At 47.4% G+C, this 21,740-nt stretch overlaps 1 protein-coding gene across 3 annotated transcripts in view; it reads left to right on the forward strand.

The window, feature by feature from the left end:
- TGFBR1 (transforming growth factor beta receptor 1) overlaps window positions 1-21,740 on the forward strand; it is a 175,515-nt gene that overhangs the window by 129,829 nt on the left and 23,946 nt on the right. The window contains exons 8-9 of one of the 3 annotated variants that reach the window (XM_063922773.1): window positions 7,674-8,045; window positions 8,127-8,324. The exons of 1 other annotated variant lie outside the window; for it this stretch is intronic. In XM_063922773.1, the coding sequence (XP_063778843.1) occupies window positions 7,674-8,045; window positions 8,127-8,128 (374 nt within the window). In that variant the 3' untranslated portion in view covers window positions 8,129-8,324. Of the gene's footprint in view, window positions 1-7,673; window positions 8,325-21,740 lie in introns of those variants that run through there. One more of the 3 variants, XM_063922772.1, reaches the window with a different exon arrangement.

The following is a 21,740-nucleotide window of genomic DNA, read 5'->3' on the forward strand; positions in this document are numbered from 1 at the left end:
AGTGTCGACGGTGAAGAAACAAACGTATTTTCCAGTAGGGCCACACGTTATATGATCACGGCAATGAAGGAGGCTTTACATATCTCTGATACTGCAAGTACCACAAAAAGGGGTATTATGTGGGGTGTGAAAAAACTACCTGTAGTTTTTCCTGAATCAGAGGAATTGAATGATGTATGTGATGAAGCGTGGGTTAACCCAGATAGAAAAGTGCTAATTTCAAAAAAGTTATTGGCATTATACCCTTTCCCGCCAGAGGTTAGGGCGCGCTGGGAAACACCCCCTAGGGTGTATAAGGCGCTCACACGCTTATCAAAACAAGTGGCGTTACCGTCTACTGATACGGCCGCCCTCAAGGATCCAGCTGATAGGAGGCTGGAAACTACCCTAAAAAGTATATACACACATACTGGTGTTATACTGCGACCAGCCATCGCCTCAGCCTGGATGTGCAGTGCTGGGGTGGTCTGGTCGGATTCCCTGACTGAAAATATTGATTCCCTGGATAGGGACAGTATTTTATTGACTTTAGAGCAATTAAAGGATGCTTTTCTTTATATGCGAGATGCTCAGAGGGATATTTGCACTCTGGCATCGAGAGTAAGTGCGATGTCCATATCTGCCAGAAGAAGTTTATGGACGCGACAGTGGTCAGGTGATGCGGATTCCAAACGGCATATGGAAGTATTGCCGTATAAAGGGGAGGAATTATTTGGCGTGGGTCTATCGGATCTGGTGGCCACGGCAACTGCCGGGAAATCCACCTTTTTACCTCAGACCCCCTCCCAACAGAAAAAGACACCGTCTTTTCAGCCGCAGTCCTTTCGGTCCTATAAGAACAAGCGGGCAAAAGGACAGTCATATCTGCCCCGAGGCAGAGGAAAGGGTAAGAGAGGGCAGCAAGCAGCTCCTTCCCAGGAACAGAAGCCCTCCCCGGGTTCTGCAAAGCCCTCAGCATGACGCTGGGGCTTTACAAGCGGACTCAGGAGCGGTGGGGGGTCGACTCAAGAATTTCAGCGCGCAGTGGGCTTGCTCACAGGTGGACCCCTGGATCCTGCAGGTAGTATCTCAGGGTTACAGGTTGGAATTCGAGAAGTCTCCCCCTCGCTGGTTCCTAAAGTCTGCTTTGCCAACGTCTCCCTCAGACAGGGCGACGGTATTGGAAGCCATTCACAAGCTGTTTTCTCAGCAGGTGATAGTCAAGGTACCCCTCCTACAACAGGGAAAGGGGTATTACTCCACGCTATTTGTGGTACCGAAGCCGGACGGCTCGGTAAGACCTATTCTAAATCTGAAATCTTTGAACCTGTACATACAAAAATTCAAGTTCAAGATGGAGTCACTCAGAGCAGTGATAGCGAATCTGGAAGAAGGGGACTTTATGGTGTCCCTGGACATCAAGGATGCTTACCTGCATGTCCCAATTTGCCCTTCACACCAAGGGTACCTCAGGTTCGTGGTGCAAAACTGTCATTATCAGTTTCAGACGCTGCCGTTTGGATTGTCCACGGCACCTCGGGTCTTTACCAAGGTAATGGCCGAGATGATGTTTCTTCTGCGAAGAAAAGGCGTATTAATTATCCCTTACTTGGACGATCTCCTGATAAGGGCAAGGTCCACAGAACAGCTGGAAGACGTAGTAGCACTAACCCAAGTAGTGCTGCAACAGCACGGGTGGATTCTGAATTTTCCAAAATCTCAATTGAACCCGACGACACGTCTGCTGTTCCTGGGAATGATTCTGGACACGGTTCAGAAAAAGGTGTTTCTTCCGGAGGAGAAAGCCAGGGAGTTATCCGAACTTGTCAGGAACCTCCTAAAACCAGGAAAAGTGTCTGTGCATCAATGCACAAGAGTCCTGGGAAAGATGGTGGCTTCTTACGAAGCGATTCCATTCGGCAGATTCCACGCACGAACTTTTCAGTGGGATCTGCTGGACAAATGGTCCGGATCGCATCTGCAGATGCATCAGCGGATAACCTTATCGCCACGGACAAGGGTGTCTCTTCTGTGGTGGTTGCAGAGTGCTCATCTGTTAGAGGGCCGCAGATTCGGCATACAGGACTGGGTCCTGGTGACCACGGATGCCAGTCTGAGAGGCTGGGGAGCGGTCACACAGGGAAGAAACTTCCAGGGAGTATGGTCAAGCCTGGAGATGTCTCTTCACATAAATATACTGGAGCTAAGAGCGATTTACAATGCTCTAAGCCTGGCAAAACCCCTGCTTCAGGGTCAGCCGGTGTTGATCCAGTCGGACAACATCACGGCAGTCGCCCACGTAAACAGACAGGGTGGCACAAGAAGCAGGAGAGCAATGGCAGAAGCTGCAAGGATTCTTCGCTGGGCGGAAGATCATGTGATAGCACTGTCAGCAGTGTTCATTCCGGGAGTGGACAACTGGGAAGCAGACTTCCTCAGCAGACACGATCTACACCCGGGAGAGTGGGGACTTCATCCAGAAGTCTTCCACATGATTGTGAACCGTTGGGAAAAACCAAAGGTGGATATGATGGCGTCTCGCCTCAACAAAAAACTGGACAGGTATTGCGCCAGGTCAAGAGACCCTCAGGCAATAGCTGTGGACGCTCTGGTAACACCGTGGGTGTTCCAGTCAGTGTATGTGTTTCCTCCTCTGCCTCTCATACCAAAAGTACTGAGAATTATACGGCAAAGGGGAGTAAGAACGATACTCGTGGCTCCGGATTGGCCAAGAAGAACTTGGTACCCGGAACTTCAGGAGATGCTCACGGAAGATCCGTGGCCTCTACCTCTAAGACGGGACCTGCTTCAGCAGGGACCGTGTCTATTCCAAGACTTACCGCGGCTGCGTTTGACGGCATGGCGGTTGAACGCCGAATTCTAAGGGAAAAAGGCATTCCGGAAGAGGTCATTCCTACACTGGTAAAAGCCAGGAAGGAGGTGACTGCACAACATTATCACCACATTTGGAGAAAATATGTTGCGTGGTGTGAGGCCAGGAAGGCCCGACGGAGGAATTTCAACTGGGTCGATTCCTACATTTCCTGCAAACAGGATTGTCTATGGGCCTCAAATTGGGGTCCATTAAGGTTCAAATTTCGGCCCTGTCGATTTTCTTCCAGAAAGAATTGGCTTCAGTTCCTGAAGTCCAGACTTTTGTAAAAGGCCCTGGCTTCAGCCAGGAGAGTATCAGAATTGGCGGCTTTATCGTATAAAAGCCCATATCTGATTTTCCATTCGGACAGGGCAGAACTGCGGACGCGTCCTCAGTTTCTGCCTAAGGTGGTGTCGGCGTTTCACCTGAACCAGCCTATTGTGGTGCCTGCGGCTACTAGCGATTTGGAGGATTCCAAGTTGCTGGACGTTGTCCGGGCATTGAAAATATATATTTCAAGGACGGCTGGAGTCAGAAAATCTGACTCGCTGTTTATACTGTATGCACCCAACAAGCTGGGTGCTCCTGCTTCTAAGCAGACGATTGCTCGTTGGATTTGTAGCACAATTCAACTTGCACATTCTGTGGCAGGCCTGCCACAGCCTAAATCTGTCAAGGCCCATTCCACAAGGAAGGTGGGCTCATCCTGGGCGGCTGCCCGAGGGGTCTCGGCATTACAACTCTGCCGAGCAGCTACGTGGTCGGGGGAGAACACGTTTGTAAAATTCTACAAATTTGATACCCTGGCTAAAGAGGACCTGGAGTTCTCTCATTCGGTGCTGCAGAGTCATCCGCACTCTCCCGCCCGTTTGGGAGCTTTGGTATAATCCCCATGGTCCTGACGGAGTCCCAGCATCCACTAGGACGTCAGAGAAAATAAGATTTTACTTACCGATAAATCTATTTCTCGTAGTCCGTAGTGGATGCTGGGCGCCCATCCCAAGTGCGGATTGTCTGCAATACTTGTACATAGTTATTGTTACAAAAAAATCGGGTTGTTATTGTTGTGAGCCGTCTGTTCAGAGGCTCCTACGTTTGTCATACTGTTAACTGGGTTCAGATCACAAGTTGTACGGTGTGATTGGTGTGGCTGGTATGAGTCTTACCCTGGATTCAAAATCCTTCCTTATTGTGTACGCTCGTCCGGGCACAGTATCCTAACTGAGGCTTGGAGGAGGGTCATAGGGGGAGGAGCCAGTGCACACCACCTGATCCTAAAGCTTTATTTTTGTGCCCTGTCTCCTGCGGAGCCGCTAATCCCCATGGTCCTGACGGAGTCCCAGCATCCACTACGGACTACGAGAAATAGATTTATCGGTAAGTAAAATCTTATTTTAAGAGTCAAAATATCTGTCTCTCCTTTCCACCGATTGCTCTCTCAGAGGTTCGGCAATGTTTAGTTCAAGTGATAGGTTTAACCTCTGATAATTGAGACCCTATCCTCTCCTGACTGGAAATAGGTTGGTTAAGTACTTATATCTGAAATTGTTTAGTATTAATTAATGCCTGGGGCTTGGTACTTGTATATACTGAAATCCCTGTGAGAAGTTTATAAGAAAAAATGTGAAGTGGATGTTATTAATGTACAATGTTTCTAAATGATCCAATGTGTTGCTAATACAGGTTGAGTATCCCTTATCCAAAATGCTTGGGACCAGAGGTATTTTGGATATCGGATTTTTCCGTATTTTGGAATAATTGCATACCATAATGAGATATCATGGCGATGGGACCCAAGTCTAAGCACAGAATGCATTTGTTACATATACACCTTATACACACAGCCTGAAGGTCATTTTAGCCAATATTTTTTATAACTTTGTACATTAAACAAAGTGTGTGTACATTCACACAATTTATTTATGTTTCATATACATCTTATACACACAGCCTGAAGGTCATTTAATACAATATTTTTAATAACTTTGAGTATTAAACAAAGTTTGTGTACATTGAGCCATCAAAAAACAAAAGTTTCACTATCTCAGTCTCACTCAAAAAAGTCCGTATTTCGGAATATTTGGATATGGGATACTCAACCTGTATATGAAATGCCGTAAGTAATGTATCTGTGGCTGTAATCAATGTATGCAGTATTTGTTTTGTGTGTTTAAATATGTGATTCTTATATGTCAGCTACTTTTTAATATGTAAATGTGTATGTATCAAATGATAAGCTGTGAGCTAACTAGGCTGCTGCCGCTAATAGGTTTGTAAAGGTGTGTGTCCTTTTGGCAACGAATGATTGGACATGGCTGAGAATGTAAATTATGCCAAAAGTCTGAGACCAGCCATCTGGCGATGACCAGTGATCCACGAAATGCATCAGGGCGGGGTCTCCTGACGTCACCATAGCAGGCTGACAACGTCGGATAGCTTCACCTGAGGTGGTCCAACACGCCGAAGTTCCAGGCTCTGAGAGACAAGGCAGCGTGATGCAGGACTCCGACAGGAGCTGAAGGAGGTTGGAGCTTTTCCTGGTGGAGCATTATTGATTCAATCCATGTGGTAGCCAGCAAATACCACTGTCTCCTCACAATCTCCTGAACCATAAGGCTAGGCTTCCTTGGCAGTTGCAGAGCAGTCCATTATTCAAATAGGGGAGCCAAACTCCGCAATGTTTGACAGTGTTTAGGGGTGGCAGTAGATGTGGCTCCTCTATTTCACAGGTTCTCAAATTCGGTCCTCAGGACCCCACACAGTTCATGTTTTGCAGGTCACCTGTAGATTTTTAAAATGTGACAGTTGGTGATACACCGTGCACCTGCAGGGTGACATGGAAAACATGAACCGTGTGGGGTCCTGAGGACCAATTTTGAGAACCACTGCCCTATTCAAATAATGAACTGCTGTGCAACTGCCACTGGCAAGGAAGTCCAGGAACAGAGCATTGTGTCCTCACCCTCTTTGCGACTTGGTATCGCTGGTACCATGCATTGGGTGGGTGGGCTGAAAGTGCTGGTTTATAAAAGTAGAGAGGTTTCCCATAAAGACCAATCATATTCTACATATTTATTTTGCGCCTTCTAGAATATAATGGCTAGAATGTGATAGGTTGCTACAGGCAACATTTCTACTATAAACTTGCACTTTAGTTAACCTACCCCCAAGTGTGAATTTGGGGAAGAACTTTACATAATATGTACAATAACTTTTTTGAGCGCATGCTACGTACTGTATGGTACTGTACGTGAGGTACTGTAGTAAGCTCTTGTTTTTAGTTGTGAAACCTTTTAAATACAATGCTCTTAGTAGTGTCTGAAGAGGCAAGTACTATGGGGTATATGCAATTGCGGTCGAATTCCAGAAAAAGTCGAATTCGCCTCAAAAAAACAATTCGCCTATGCAGTACAGTACTTTATCGCAAAAAAACGGACATTCAAAATTCGACTTTTGGCAATTCGACTTTTTTCGCATTCGACTTTTCTGCAATGGTATAGATGCTGCAATTCGCCCAAAGCATATTCAATTCAAGTTTGGAAATTCGCCTGCAGTGCTTTTCGACCGCAAATTCGCCTATTTTAGTCCGCCTCAGTTGACTGGCGGGATCTAAAAAAAAAATTTTAGTACATGTTTTTTTTGGATATTTGAGGATTGCTAGTAGCATATCTATTTATATTTGAAAGGATTATCTACTTGGTTTGTCTTTTTTTGCTTCACAAGTATTATTTAATTGATTTTTTAAAGGAATATTTTTTTCTTCAATCTCCTGAGGGAAATTTACCCATGATTCCACAGTTTTTCCCAGGATACACTTCTGCAAAGCCCCTCCTATCTCCTCACTCCCAGGTTTGAGACTACAGGGAGAAGGAGCCATTTTACAGTCAGCTCTGTGGAATCGTTTTTTTAGGAAAATTCCTGCGTTTTAAAACACATTCCTATTTTTGTACTGACTACAATGATGGAGCCTTTTTCTGACCAGATTGTGATGTTCATGCTGGCTGCAAGCATGATGGAGGAAGAAAGTGCTGATGAACATCAGGATCCAGGTCAGCAAATGTCTGCATTGGGTGAGCCAGTATTGCGGGTTTCATTTCCACGTCCACGCCAGTATCGCACTAGGCGTGAACTGGAGGATCTCAGCGAGTTCGAGGTGATACAAAATTATCGCTTATCGACTCGCGACATATATTCGCTGTACGCTCTGTTGGAGGCCGACTTGGAACCTCGGGCACGGACAAATCGTGCAATCAGCGGTTTTCAGAAACTGCTGGGGACGTTACATTTTTTGGCGTCAGGCACATTCCAGCCTACACTGTCTCAAACATGCGGTTTTTCACAGTCGACACTGTCGCGCTGTATAACCCTGGTCATTAGGGCTTTCCGCAAATTGACGATCCAGTACATCACATTTCCAGAGACGGACAGCGAATGTCGTGAGATCAAATTAGGCTTTTTCAACAAATACAAATTTCCCAATGTGCTGGGCGCGATTGACTGTACCCACGTGCAGATCAGACCGCCACGGAATTCAGAGGAATGTTTTCGGAACCGAAAACAGTTCCATTCCCTGAACGTGCAGGCGGTCTGTGATGTAAACATGAGATTTTTGAACATTTTTGTGGGATTTCCTGGATCATCTCACGACTCCTTCATCCTAAGCCAGTCATCGCTGTTTGACAAGTTTGAAACAGGAAACATGCCTGGTGGCTGGCTGTTAGGTATGTATTTTCATTTTTTTATTTTTTTATTATTTTATTATTATTATTTTTTTATTATTTTTTACAAGTACCTAACTTTTTTTTTATATTTTCTATAGGCGATGCGGGTTATCCAAACAAACCGTGGCTGTTGACCCCATTGTCTAATCCTGTTGGTAGAGCAGAAAAACGTTACCAAGAGACACACATTGCATCGAGGGGAGTAATTGAGCGTGCCTTCGGTGTACTTAAAAGCCGGTTTCAATGTTTAGACACTTCCGGCGGTGCTCTTTTGTACTCACCGTCGAAGGTTTGCGGCATGGTAAATGCATGTTGTATTTTACACAACATATGTGTCGCAAACCGTTTGCCGGTGACTCTTCGTCGCAGTGCTTTCCGACGCGGGAACCGGTCTTCTGCTCTACCGGTGGGTATGGACGAAGGAGAGGATTCCCGGCAGACATTGATCCAAAATTATTTTGCAGTTGCCTGTGAGTATACTGACATTTGTATTATCGTGTAAACTGACATTGGAATATTTTTAAAAAAACCTCTTCATTTATGTATTTCAGAGTTTTACATCCTGTTGATGTATATCCCCAGGCCATGTTTGTACAGTTCGTTACCCCGTTTTATCCTGTTGTTGGGTTCCCGCAAATATTTGATCCTTTTATCCAACTCTACCATGGGTGAACCTACTGGTGATGTGGACCTGACCCTCCGCCATGTAGCAGACAACCCCCCCTCAGGTGAGATGTATTGCCCAAAACTCCCTTGTCCAAAATCACCCCGGCATGTCCAAAGTGCAGCCCTCCGGCATTTGCAAGACTGCACATCCAAGCATTCCCTGAAACAGCAATGCTAGGGAATGTTTGGATGTGTAGTGATGCAAGTGCAGGAGGGTTGCATTTGGGCCGCTGCAACCCGCTTGTGTTGTGTGGACTGTTGTATGTACCTCTTTTTCCAGCCCCAGGGTGACACTATCACCCATATCTGGATGCTCAAACTTTTCTCTTCCACAGGTCCTGCGATGTATCTTCCCAAGTGGCGTGGATGTGAGGAGACACGACATTTCACCTGATGTTCCATGGGTGACCCTACTGGTGATGTGGACCTGACCCTCCGCCATGTAGCAGACAACCCCCCCTCAGGTGAGATGTATTGCCCAAAACTCCCTTATCCAAAATCACCCCGGCATGTCCAAAGTGCAGCCCTCCGGCATTTGCAAGACTGCACATCCAAGCATTCCCTGAAACAGCAATGCTAGGGAATGTTTGGATGTGTAGTGATGCAAGTGCAGGAGGGTTGCATTTGGGCCGCTGCAACCCGCTTGTGTTGTGTGGACTGTTGTATGTACCTCTTTTTCCAGCCCCAGGGTGACACTATCACCCATATCTGGATGCTCAAACTTTTCTCTTCCACAGGTCCTGCGATGTATCTTCCCAAGTGGCGTGGATGTGAGGAGACACGACATTTCACCTGATGTTCCATGGGTGACCCTACTGGTGATGTGGACCTGACCCTCTGCCATGTAGCAGACAACCCCCCTCAGGTGAGATGTATTGCCCAAAACTCCCTTGTCCAAAATCACCCCGGCATGTCCAAAGTGCAGCCCTCCGGCATTTGCAAGACTGCACATCCAAGCATTCCCTGAAACAGCAATGCTAGGGAATGTTTGGATGTGTAGTGATGCAAGTGCAGGAGGGTTGCATTTGGGCCGCTGCAACCCGCTTGTGTTGTGTGGACTGTTGTATGTACCTCTTTTTCCAGCCCCAGGGTGACACTATCACCCATATCTGGATGCTCAAACTTTTCTCTTCCACAGGTCCTGCGATGTATCTTCCCAAGTGGCGTGGATGTGAGGAGACACGACATTTCACCTGATGTTCCATGGGTGACCCTACTGGTGATGTGGACCTGACCCTCCGCCATGTAGCAGACAACCCCCCCTCAGGTGAGATGTATTGCCCAAAACTCCCTTGTCCAAAATCACCCCGGCATGTCCAAAGTGCAGCCCTCCGGCATTTGCAAGACTGCACATCCAAGCATTCCCTGAAACAGCAATGCTAGGGAATGTTTGGATGTGTAGTGATGCAAGTGCAGGAGGGTTGCATTTGGGCCGCTGCAACCCGCTTGTGTTGTGTGGACTGTTGTATGTACCTCTTTTTCCAGCCCCAGGGTGACACTATCACCCATATCTGGATGCTCAAACTTTTCTCTTCCACAGGTCCTGCGATGTATCTTCCCAAGTGGCGTGGATGTGAGGAGACACGACATTTCACCTGATGTTCCATGGGTGACCCTACTGGTGATGTGGACCTGACCCTCCGCCATGTAGCAGACAACCCCCCCTCAGGTGAGATGTATTGCCCAAAACTCCCTTGTCCAAAATCACCCCGGCATGTCCAAAGTGCAGCCCTCCGGCATTTGCAAGACTGCACATCCAAGCATTCCCTGAAACAGCAATGCTAGGGAATGTTTGGATGTGTAGTGATGCAAGTGCAGGAGGGTTGCATTTGGGCCGCTGCAACCCGCTTGTGTTGTGTGGACTGTTGTATGTACCTTTTTCCAGCCCCAGGGTGACACTATCGCCCATATCTGGATGCTCAAACTTTTCTCTTCCACAGGTCCTGCGATGTATCTTCCCAAGTGGCGTGGATGTGAGGAGACACGACATTTCACCTGATGTTCCATGGGTGACCCTACTGGTGATGTGGACCTGACCCTCCGCCATGTAGCAGACAACCCCCCCTCAGGTGAGATGTATTGCCCAAAACTCCCTTATCCAAAATCACCCCGGCATGTCCAAAGTGCAGCCCTCCGGCATTTGCAAGACTGCACATCCAAGCATTCCCTGAAACAGCAATGCTAGGGAATGTTTGGATGTGTAGTGATGCAAGTGCAGGAGGGTTGCATTTGGGCCGCTGCAACCCGCTTGTGTTGTGTGGACTGTTGTATGTACCTCTTTTTCCAGCCCCAGGGTGACACTATCACCCATATCTGGAAGCTCATACTTTTCTCTTCCACAGGTCTTCCGGTGTATCCTTCCTAAGTGGTGTGGATGTGAAGAGACAGTTTCCTTGATGTTCCCTGGGCAATCTACTTACGTACAATTCAAATGCATTACAAATTTTAATAAAAACCACAGGAAACTTCTATTTTTAAAAGTTTATTGAAGAAAAAATTTTAATAAAGTTTGAAAGTTAATTAAAACAAAAAAGTAGTTTGTTCTTCTTTACATTCTTTTCTTGTGTATATAGATATCTGTGGGGAAAAGAAAAAAAAGTATATTAAAGTAAAGATACACTAAACTCATGTTCATTTATTTTCACTAAAAATTGGTGGAACAACACAGCCCAGCATGACCCATTGCTGGACTGTGTGGTTCTACAGAGGCATGCGGTTCAAAGTGAAAGAGTGGCGTCAGTGGTCAGCACTTTGACACGCTAACATTTGTGGAACAACACAGCCCAGCATGACCCATTGCTGGACTGTGTGGTTCTACAGAGGCATGCGGTTCAAAGTGAAAGAGTGGCGTCAGTGGTCAGCACTTTGACACGCTAACATTTGTGGAACAACACAGCCCAGCATGACCCATTGCTGGACTGTGTGGTTCTACAGAGGCATGCGGTTCAAAGTGAAAGAGTGGCGTCAGTGGTCAGCACTTTGACACGCTAACATTTGTGGAACAACACAGCCCAGCATGACCCATTGCTGGACTGTGTGGTTCTACAGAGGCATGCGGTTCAAAGTGAAAGAGTGGCGTCAGTGGTCAGCACTTTGACACGCTAACATTTGTGGAACAACACAGCCCAGCATGACCCATTGCTGGACTGTGTGGTTCTACAGAGGCATGCGGTTCAAAGTGAAAGAGTGGCGTCAGTGGTCAGCACTTTGACACGCTAACATTTGTGGAACAACACAGCCCAGCATGACCCATTGCTGGACTGTGTGGTTCTACAGAGGCATGCGGTTCAAATTTTCTTGAATGAAACATGGTTCTACTCACCTTGGTACACACAACACAAACTTATGCCGTCCACTTCATTTTTCCCCACCAATCCTATGAAGAAGACAAAAACACAGACTAGTGAATAGTAAATTCACACAATTAAAGCCTACTGTACACCATTACAAAAAGGATTTTTGGAAGAAAAAAGTGGTATCAGAATAGCTCTTTGGCCCATCATACACGTAGCCACAAGGAGCTTTCATCCGTTACCACACGCGCCCGCATACATGCCCGCGCATGTATGCCTACACAAAGCTCCTTGGTAGTACCCGGTCACGGGTGGGGAAGCCCAACACAGAAAACAATAGTAAGAAAAAAAACAAACTAATGGGAGGGGAAGAAAGGGATACACGAAAAACATTTGTAAATAAATAAAATACGACCGGGTTTATGGTGGAAGTCTGTCCGGATCCTCTTCTTCCCCCTGATAGGGCGTGGATGTCCTGGGAGGCTGGGGAGTATGTTGACTGGTCCTCTGTGCCCATGCTGCTGAAGATTGTGTGGCCGGTGGTGGAGGCATCTGGGGGGTGGGGTACATCCCTGTATATCCCTGGTACATCTGTGACTGTCTGTACTGGGATGGGACTTGAGGAAGGGTACGAGGCGTCCTTGTGGCTTGCGACGGCGGATATGGTGGATCACCAGCGTGTTGATTAGCTGTTCCTGGGAGCTTATCATAGATCATCTGCAGTGTGGTTGCGATGACCTGTTGGCTGGATGAGGAGTGTCGATGACTCTCCGACATGTTTTGATTGCTTGCTACCAGACATGCAGTGTTGTCCACGAGCCGGGTCATGGATTCGGCCAGAATGTTAAGTACGGTCATACTCTCCCTATGATCTTGCATTCTGACCTGTAGTATTGTGGCCGTGCTGTCGGAAAGAGTCTTTTGCAGTTCAAGCAGACTGTTTGCCATTTTCTCCATTGTCCTCTCAATGTTGTCCAGTCTGCTTCCCACGACATTTGTGTATGTATCCTGGCGTGTCCCAATCTCTGATGCCAGGGTGTGAACCCTCTGAACAGTTGAGGGATTCTGCCCTTCCTGGATGTCTGCCACAACTTGGATTTGGGCAGCTGAAAAGAAAATTAGACAATATTATACACATTCATCATACATTTTTTTGAAGGCTCACAATTCAATTTACTCACGCAGGGATGTAGTAACTGGAGCCTCCTGCACTTCCACCTCGTCATCCTCTGACGACTCCTGTAGGAGGAGATCCGGCCTGAAGTAGGAACCAATCCCCAAAGCTAGTCCGCTGCTGGTCCGTGGCACCACTGTTTGCAAAATAATTTTTTGGGGAAAGTTAATAAAATTTACACAACTGCTGCCCCCCCCCCCCCCTCCCACAAAATAAATACAAACCTTCTCCATCCTGTGATGCCGCTGCTCCAGGAGCTCCACTTGTCCTCGTTTCGGAAGACTTTTCAAGGGTCTGGCTGGATACGTCTGCACGGCTGTCCTCAAACCCAAGAAAAGTTTCGTCTGTTAACCCTGTAGACTCAAACAGATCGGGTGATGGGTCCACAAGGGTTGTGTCTTGAGGCTCTTCAGTCACAGTCCCAGAGCTCCTGGAGAGACGACGATCTGGTGATGGCCTGCGCGCAGGAGCTGATGTTTGGCGCCCATCTTGTGGTGTGGTCGCCGACGGTGTCTGGCGCACAGGTGAAGTTCTGTGCGCTGATGTCTGGCGCACAGGTGATAGTCTGTGCGCTGACGTCGTCTGGTGCACAGGTGACCAACTGCGCGATGACGAACTGTGGCGCACAGGTGACGATCTGCGCGCTCCCGATGCTTGCGGCGCAGGTGATGGTCCGCGCGCTGCTGCCGATGCCTGCTGCACAGGTGATGGTCCGTGCGCTGGCGATGTCCTGCGCGCAGGTGATGTCCTCTGGGCAGGCCTGTCTGAAAAAAAAAAAAAACAACTCACATTAGCACATACAAAAATTTTAAAGGGAAGTACAGTTCATGTGAATGTATTCTTACCATCAGACCTCCTTTTGGACGGCTTATCTCCCGCCTTCTTCCGTCTTCTGGGCGGTTCTTCCTCCTCGGGAAAGCCAGCAGGACGGCTAGAGTCCACACCTCCGCGAACTCCTTCGACCATGGCAGGGTTCATGCGCCTTCTAATAACATCCTCCCAGGGTAGCCACTTCAGGTTGAGAGCCGGGCCACCTCCCGTAGCTGTCTCATGTCGGCGCTGAATCCCCATCTTCTTCTTGGTCTGTCTGCGGCAATCACTGTACCGCTTCAAGCAATTTCTGGTGCTCCGGCGGTTTCCAGATATTGCAGTGACTTGACTCGCAATGGATTCCCAGATGCTTCGCTTTGTCCTAGCTGCTGTTGTCTGTGCCCTTGGTCCATACAAAACGTCGTAGGACCTGTCGACGCAATCCACTAGGGTACAGTTTTCCGCCTCAGTATATCTGGGTCCACGCGGCTTTTTCGGTCCTGCATCTTCACCAGAGGCTTCCTCCTCCGACTGCTCCTCTGGCTGGCTTCTTGCCTTTAGGGATTAAAAAAAATAAAAAAAATTAATAATAAGATCGGTATGTACCTGTGAGTGTCAGTATCCCTGGCATTGCGCACATATTCCAGTAGGTGTGCATGGCATTGCGCAAACTACAGTAAAGAAAGTTTGATGCTATTTGTGTCTGCAGGTGTGGTTAGTACCTTTCTACTAGGCTTTTTCTTGGACTTCTCATGGGCCCTTGACGACCGCGGCTGGTCACTACATGCCTGGCCGGTCGTATCCGCCTCCTGGGTTGGCTCCCACTCCTCGTTGCTATGAAGGGATAGATCCGAGGGAGTGGGGGAAGGGGCGGATCGGGTCTGCTTGTCCTTTGACATCTCTGTTATAAAATAAAATAAAAATACATACATACATACATACATACATGTATAAATGGCTGACCCACACAAAATGGCTGACCCACAGAAAATGGCTGACCCACACTGTTGACTAAACTTGCTCCAAATCACCCCAAAATGGCCAGAAAGCATCCCAGCACACTCAGGAGGAACACCACAGCAAAATTAGGCGGGAAAACACATGTTTGCCAAACAGTCTACAGCACAGGTCGACCAGGCTGTCGACTAAACTTGCTCCAAATCACCCCAAAATGGCCAGAAAGCATCCCAGCACACTCAGGAGAAACACCACAGCAAAATTAGGCGGGAAAACACGTTTGCCAAACAGTCTACAGCACAGGTCGACCAGGCTGTCGACTAAACTTGCTCCAAATCACCCCAAAATGGCCAGAAAGCATCCCAGCACACTCAGGAGGAACACCACAGCAAAATTAGGCGGGAAAACACATGTTTGCCAAACTACCGACAGCACAGGTCGACCAGGCTGTCGACTAAACTTGCTCCAAATCACCCCAAAATGGCCAGAAAGCATCCCAGCACACTCAGGAGGAACACCACAGCAAAATTAGGCGGGAAAACACATGTTTGCCAAACAGTCTACAGCACAGGTCGACCAGGCTGTCGACTAAACTTGCTCCAAATCACCCCAAAATGGCCAGAAAGCATCCCAGCACACTCAGGAGAAACACCACAGCAAAATTAGGCGGGAAAACACATGTTTGCCAAACTGCCGACAGCACAGGTCGACCAGGCTGTCGACTAAACTTGCTCCAAATCACCCCAAAATGGCCAGAAAGCATCCCAGCATACTCAGGAGGAACACCACAGCAAAATTAGGCGGGAAAACACATGTTTGCCAAACAGTCTACAGCACAGGTCGACCAGGCTGTCGACTAAACTTGCTCCAAATCACCCCAAAATGGCCAGAAAGCATCCCAGCACACTCAGGAGAAACACCACAGCAAAATTAGGCGGGAAAACACATGTTTGCCAAACAGTCTACAGCACAGGTCGACCAGGCTGTCGACTAAACTTGCTCCAAATCACCCCAAAATGGCCAGAAAGCATCCCAACACACTCAGGAGGTACACCAATGCTAATAGAAGACCCAAAAAAGTCAATTTAAGAATAAAAAAAAAACGTGAAAAACTACCCCAAAACACAAGTCTCCCCCAAAAAATGCAGCAACACAAGCAAGGGGCTATACACATACCTGCACACATACACAAACACCCCATGTACACCTCATGGCAACCCCCACTACACAAACACATACATGCAACACCAGACACACATGTGGTACTTACCTACAAATGTAGTAAAAGCTCCTAAAATGGCTCTCCTCCGGGTAACAGGAATCCTCCTGACTGTCCTGGAATAAAGCCTGCTGGGGTGTCCAAACGATATCCACAGCAAACAACCAAATTGCTAGCTCTGCACCTCCTCACACCTCTCTGCAGGTTCACAAAATGGCTGCAGAGCACGCAGCAAACAAGCCCTAATAAAGGGCTGCTTTCGGCGGGAAGGCGAATTCAGTACTCCCACTACTCGCCGATTGGCCGTAATCCGCCTGGGGGTGGGTCGAATCAGTTATACATTGAATATGGTGAATTCAGGGTCCCGGCGACAGGGCTGCGGCTGGCGATAGCGGGCGAATTATACAGGGGCGGATTAAATGACGCGATTCGCCCGCTATTGCATATACCCCTATGCCTTTTAAGTTCTTCTAGTTGGGCCAGTTCCTAGATTATGAATACAGGTACTTATTCAGAGTTGAACGCAAAATAAATTTGTGTCCCCTTTTTTTTTTTCTCATTGCACATATTTTCCAATGTGCAACCTAGACTTCCGACCATGTACAACTAAGGGGTGTATTTACTAAGCCTTGGATGGAGATAAAGTGGATGGAGATAATGTATCAGCCAATCAGCTCCCAACTGCCATATCACAGGTTGTGTTTGAAAAATAACAGTGAGGAGCTGATTGGCTGGTACTTTATCTCCGTCCATTTTATCTCCATCTAAGGCTTAGTAAATAGACCCCTAAGTGACAGGGACCAAGGTTTGATTGGGCATGTACATATGGTAACTAAAGGGCCATATACACGGGAGAGATGTGTGCTGAGCGAACCGCTCAGCACACATCTCTCCCGCCTCTCAGCACAGCGCGATGTGTGCTGAGCGATGCGGAGGAGGACCGGGGGGCGCTCATTTCACCCAGCTGGTGAAAATAGCGACGTGCTCGATTGAGCCTGCATGCAGGCCAATCTAGCACCGCGCATCGCTGTTGCTGTGGGGGGTACACACGAGTGATCTGTACTTAAAATCTAAACAATCTAGTCAGATTGCTTAGATTTCAAGCATGGATCTCTCCGTGAGTACCCCCCTTAAGTGTTAGGGATGTTTGATTATGCGTGTAGAGGCAGGCAAAATACACCAAGGGCACATGTCTGATGCAAATTACTTCTAAAATGTGCACCAAAAAGATGCATTTGCATCTGTCTGGAGGGACCAGACTTGCGGTTACTGAAACCAAGTTGCAAGTTGCAAGCTGATGATGAGAGCTGCTCCTGATTGGATGAAAAATTTACTAAAACACTCATTAATGCAAATGCATTAAATCTGTTGCAGCTGTTAAGTCAGATTACATTGAAATAAATGCTCAGTTTACACAAAAAAAATATTTCAAACTGTTGAGGAAGGTGAAGACTGCCCATGTGTTTTTTGAGTGGTGTTAAAATAATAAATTATGTATACAACCATATAGAAACATAGAATTTGATGGCAGATAAGAACCACTTGGCCCATCTAGTCTGCCCCTTTTACTTTTTATCCTTTAGGCCATCTCAACCCTTTTTGAACCTTAATTCATATAATGTATATGCATTGTGAACTCACTCTGAAACCACACTTGCTCAGTCTTCTTCTGGCGCATCTGACAGATAAAGAAGAGAAGGTAATTGCATATGCCTCCAACACTGTGTATGCTTTAAATGTGTGCCCATGCTCTAAGGGTCCAGATATGAAACTTTAAATATTTGTTCTCATTTGTGGATTTATCCTAGATCTTTCAGGTACACCAGTATTGACCAAAGCAAAGTACATGGTCACAAAAGCAAAAACATATAATTACATTAGACTTTCAGAGATTGAGTGACTGGATCTTTGAACTGCAACGGAATTGCTAAAGTTTTAGCCGTTACTGCTTGGATTTTTGTGTTTATTTTGTCATTTATTTTTGAGGTATTGATACAATGCCTTAGGATGTATGAAACAGCTGCTGCTTCCTGTAGACTTTTTTTTTTTTTTTTTTTGGTCCAGTGGTTATGAGTTTAGTACATGGTCAGAAGATCATCCGTTCATGTTACTCTGATCTTTCTATTTGTTTTTATTTTATTTATTTTTTATATTGCTAACCAGCATGAAAGTATTGAAAGACCGTTAATAATATAAATAGTGGATTTATACAGTAGACCATATTCAAATACGATAAGTATGATGATATGGGGTATATTTACTAAGATTCGTATTAGTGTCGATTTGGAGGGAGATTAAACACGAATGACATCGAATATGTGAATTTGCAACTTTTTGAATTTTTTACGCCTCATTTACTATGCTGTCGTATTCTGCATGTTCGTGTATTCCGATGTCGATGTCATTCGTAATTTCGGCCAGTGTTTTACTGGAGTGATTAGTAAAACACTGCCGAACTTAACACAATGAATCCCGGCCGGATCTGTGAGATCCGTGCAGGGCTTCATTGTGTACCTTAAAAAAAAAAAAGTGTTTTAAGGAGTTAAAAATCAGAAAAAAAAATGCGTGCGGTCCCCCCTCCTAAGCATAACCAACCTCTGGCTCTTTGAGCCGGTCCTGGTTGTAAAAATACGGGGGAAAAATTGACTGGGGATCCCCCATATTTTAACAACCAGCACCGGGCTTTGCGCTTGGTCCTGGTGCAAAAAATACGGGGGACAAAACACGTAGGGGTCCCCCGTATTTTTAACACCAGCACCGGGCTCCACTAGTCAGAGAGATAATGCCACAGCCGGGGGACACTTTTTTTATATTGGACCCTGCGGCCCTAGCATTAAATCACCAACTAGTGTTTTTTGTAGCAATACTACAAGTCCCAGCAAGCCTCCCCCATAAGCTGGTACTTGGAGAACCACAAGTACCAGCATGCGGGTGGGAAACGGGACCGCTGGTACCCGTAGTTCTACCCATATAAAAACAAAACACACACACCGTGATAGTACAACTTTATTACATACATGCACACCAAGATACATGCATACTTACCTATGTTGACACGAAGCAGTCGGTCCTCTTCTCCAGTAGAATCCAGGGGTACCTGTAAATAAAATTATACTCGCAACAATCCAGTGTAGATCTGTCCTCTTCTGTTTGTAATCCACGTACTTGGCAAAATAAAAAAATAAAAAACCCGGACCACGCACTGAAAGGGGTCCCATATTTACACATGGGACCCCTTTCCCCGACTGACGGGACCCCCCGTGACTGCTGTCAAAGAGGGTCCCTTCAGCCAATCAGGGAGCGCCACATCATGGCACTCTCCTGATTGGCTGTGCGCGCCTGAGCTGACAGGCGGCGCGCTGATACAATGTAGCGCATAGGCGCTCCATTGTATCCAATGGTGGGAACTTTGTGGTCTGCGGTAGACCGCAAGGTTAAGTGGGGCCAACCACAAGAGTGACCCCACATAACCTCGATCCATCCACCGCAGACGTTCTCCTGGATCGCGTGGCTGCTTCTCAGGGAAGAGGTAAAAGGATCCCCCAGGCGGGACCCGCCATTAAATCGCATTCCGGTCGCGGTATCAGGAGATGGACTGCGACGCTGGCATGGACACTATGGCCGTAGAGGGGCCCCACTGTATCCACCAGGGCAAGGATATAGTGGGGTCGGATAATACATTATCCATTTTTAATAAGGCTCCATAGTACCAGGTGGAGAGGACCAGCATAGGGGATAAGGTGCTTGACCTGTAGCCCCTCCCCCAGCTCCAGTCGCCGTCTACTGCTGGTGTTCCTGTCCTGGAGCTGCCTCACACTCTCCCTCACTCCCTGACTGAGACACTGGGTGCCATCTTTTGCGACCAATTCCAGTGCAGTTTTATTGTCTGACTAAATTAATTATCTGCATCGTCACTGTGACTGGGTGTGCCTGTATCTGCTGTGTGATTTTCACTTTCAGTGTATCCCAGCTGTATCTATCACTGTATTCTGTACCCTAGGACTGGGTGCGTCAGGGTCTCGTATATAGGGGGTAATTCCAAGTTGATTGCAGCAGGAAATTTTTTAGCAGTTGGGCAAAACCATGTGCACTGCAGGGGAGGCAGATATAACACTGAATTGTGTAACAAGTGGGAAAATCCACCGCCGGTGGATTCCCATGTCACCACTCTTGTGGTGTAATCTACTCTGCCTGTCACCACTGCCACCTCACTGAAGGAACCGAGAGATAAGCGTGTCAAAGGATGCCTGAAGTCTATTTACTCCCTTACAGGTGCTGTACATAGACCCACTATAGCAGCCTCCTGGGCCGCAAAAGGAATTGAAGCATGGGTTCAGGCACTAGAGGAAGAGCTGCCTCAGGATATATCTAACACTGCCAGACAATATCGGTCTCATATTGCCAGCGCCTCCCATTACATTCAGGAGGCATCCTCTGAGGCATGTGTAATGGCGGGCAAGGCATTGACTACGTCCATCCTGGCTTGCCAAATTCTGTGGTTGAGGTCATGGAAGGTGGACTTGGACAGCAAAAAGACCTTGAAGGTACTCCCTTTTAAGGGAGACATCTTGTTTGGAGAAGATCTGAATAAGATTGTGACTGACTTAGCGACTGCCAAGACTGCGTTTCTCCCAAATACTAATCCTTCTGCACAGAAGGCAAAGAGTACCACTTTTTGTTCCTTTCTACCTCATGGGAAAGGAAAAGGTCAGGCATACCCGAGACAAGCTTGTGCTCCCAAAACCACTAAGCCCAAAGCAAAGCAATCCTGGGCTGCCCATCAGCCTGCTTCCAAACAAGACAAGCCTGCTTCATGACGGGGCGGGCCTCCCCCTGTGGGATCCCAGGGGGGGAGGCCAACTTTTGCAATTCACAAGGTCTGGTTAAAGACCACTTCAGACGCATGGGTGCGAGAAGTCATCTCACGCAGTCTTTCAAGAGTCATCCTCCTCGCCAGTTCCGACCAACGGATATCCCTTAGGACCCATTGAAGGCGCAAGCTCAACACTTGGTTGTGCGTTCCCTCCTGGATACAGGAGTGGTAATGCCGGTCCCCCTGTCCCAGAGAGGCGGAGGATACTACTCGACCCTGTTTCTAGTCCCGAAACCGAATGGGTCTTTCTGGCCTATACTCAACCTCAAATCACTGAACAAATTTGTGAGAGTGTCCACGTTCCGTATGGCAATGCTGCGCTCGATTGTACTGGCCATGGAACCACCCGGAAATTATATGGTATCCCTGGAGATGCAAGATGCCTATCTGCATATACCTATTGCCTTTATCGCATCAGCAATATCTGCGGTTTGCTATTGGCATCCTTCACTATCAATTCAAGGCTCTGCCGTTTGAACTGGCCACAGTCCCTTGGATCTTCACCAAGGTTATGGCCGTGATGACGGCTCATCTGCATCGTCAGGGAATCTGGATTCTGCCATATCTGGACAACTTGCTGATCCTGGCGAACTCCCAAGATGTCCTTCTCAGTCATCTACAACTGACGGTAAACTTCCTACAAGCCCACGGGTGGCTCGTCAACTGGAAAAAGTCCTCTCTGGTCCCTGCTCGGAGCATGGTGCACCTGGGAGCACTGCTGGATACACAGCCAAAGACTGTTTCTGTCTCCAGAGAAAGTCCTGAAACTTCAGGACAGGATACGATGCTTCCTCTCTTGCCCAAGAGTGTCGATACACTTGGCGATGCAAGTACTAGGCCTCATGGTGTCGGCGTTCGACATGGTAGCGTACGCTCTGTTTCAATCCCGCCCTCTACAGAGGTTAATCCTTTCCAAGTGGGATGGCCTGCCTCATCGGATCAGGTCTCAAATGATCTCCTTGACTCCGGAGGTTCGTTTGTCACTGAGCTGGTGGTTACAGGACCAACAGTTGAGCAGGGGCCGTCCCTTCTGGATTCCCAACTGGGTCCTCCTGACTAAGGACGCCAGTCTGAGGGGTTGGGGCACGGTGCTGGAGAAACACTCACTCCAGGGTCGGTGGACCAGGGAGGAATCTCTCCTCCCGATAAACATTCTCATTCTGGAATTGCAGG

This window comes from Pseudophryne corroboree, chromosome 5 (assembly GCF_028390025.1).
Source record: "Pseudophryne corroboree isolate aPseCor3 chromosome 5, aPseCor3.hap2, whole genome shotgun sequence".
In the NCBI taxonomy this organism is placed as follows: Eukaryota; Metazoa; Chordata; class Amphibia; order Anura; family Myobatrachidae; genus Pseudophryne; species Pseudophryne corroboree.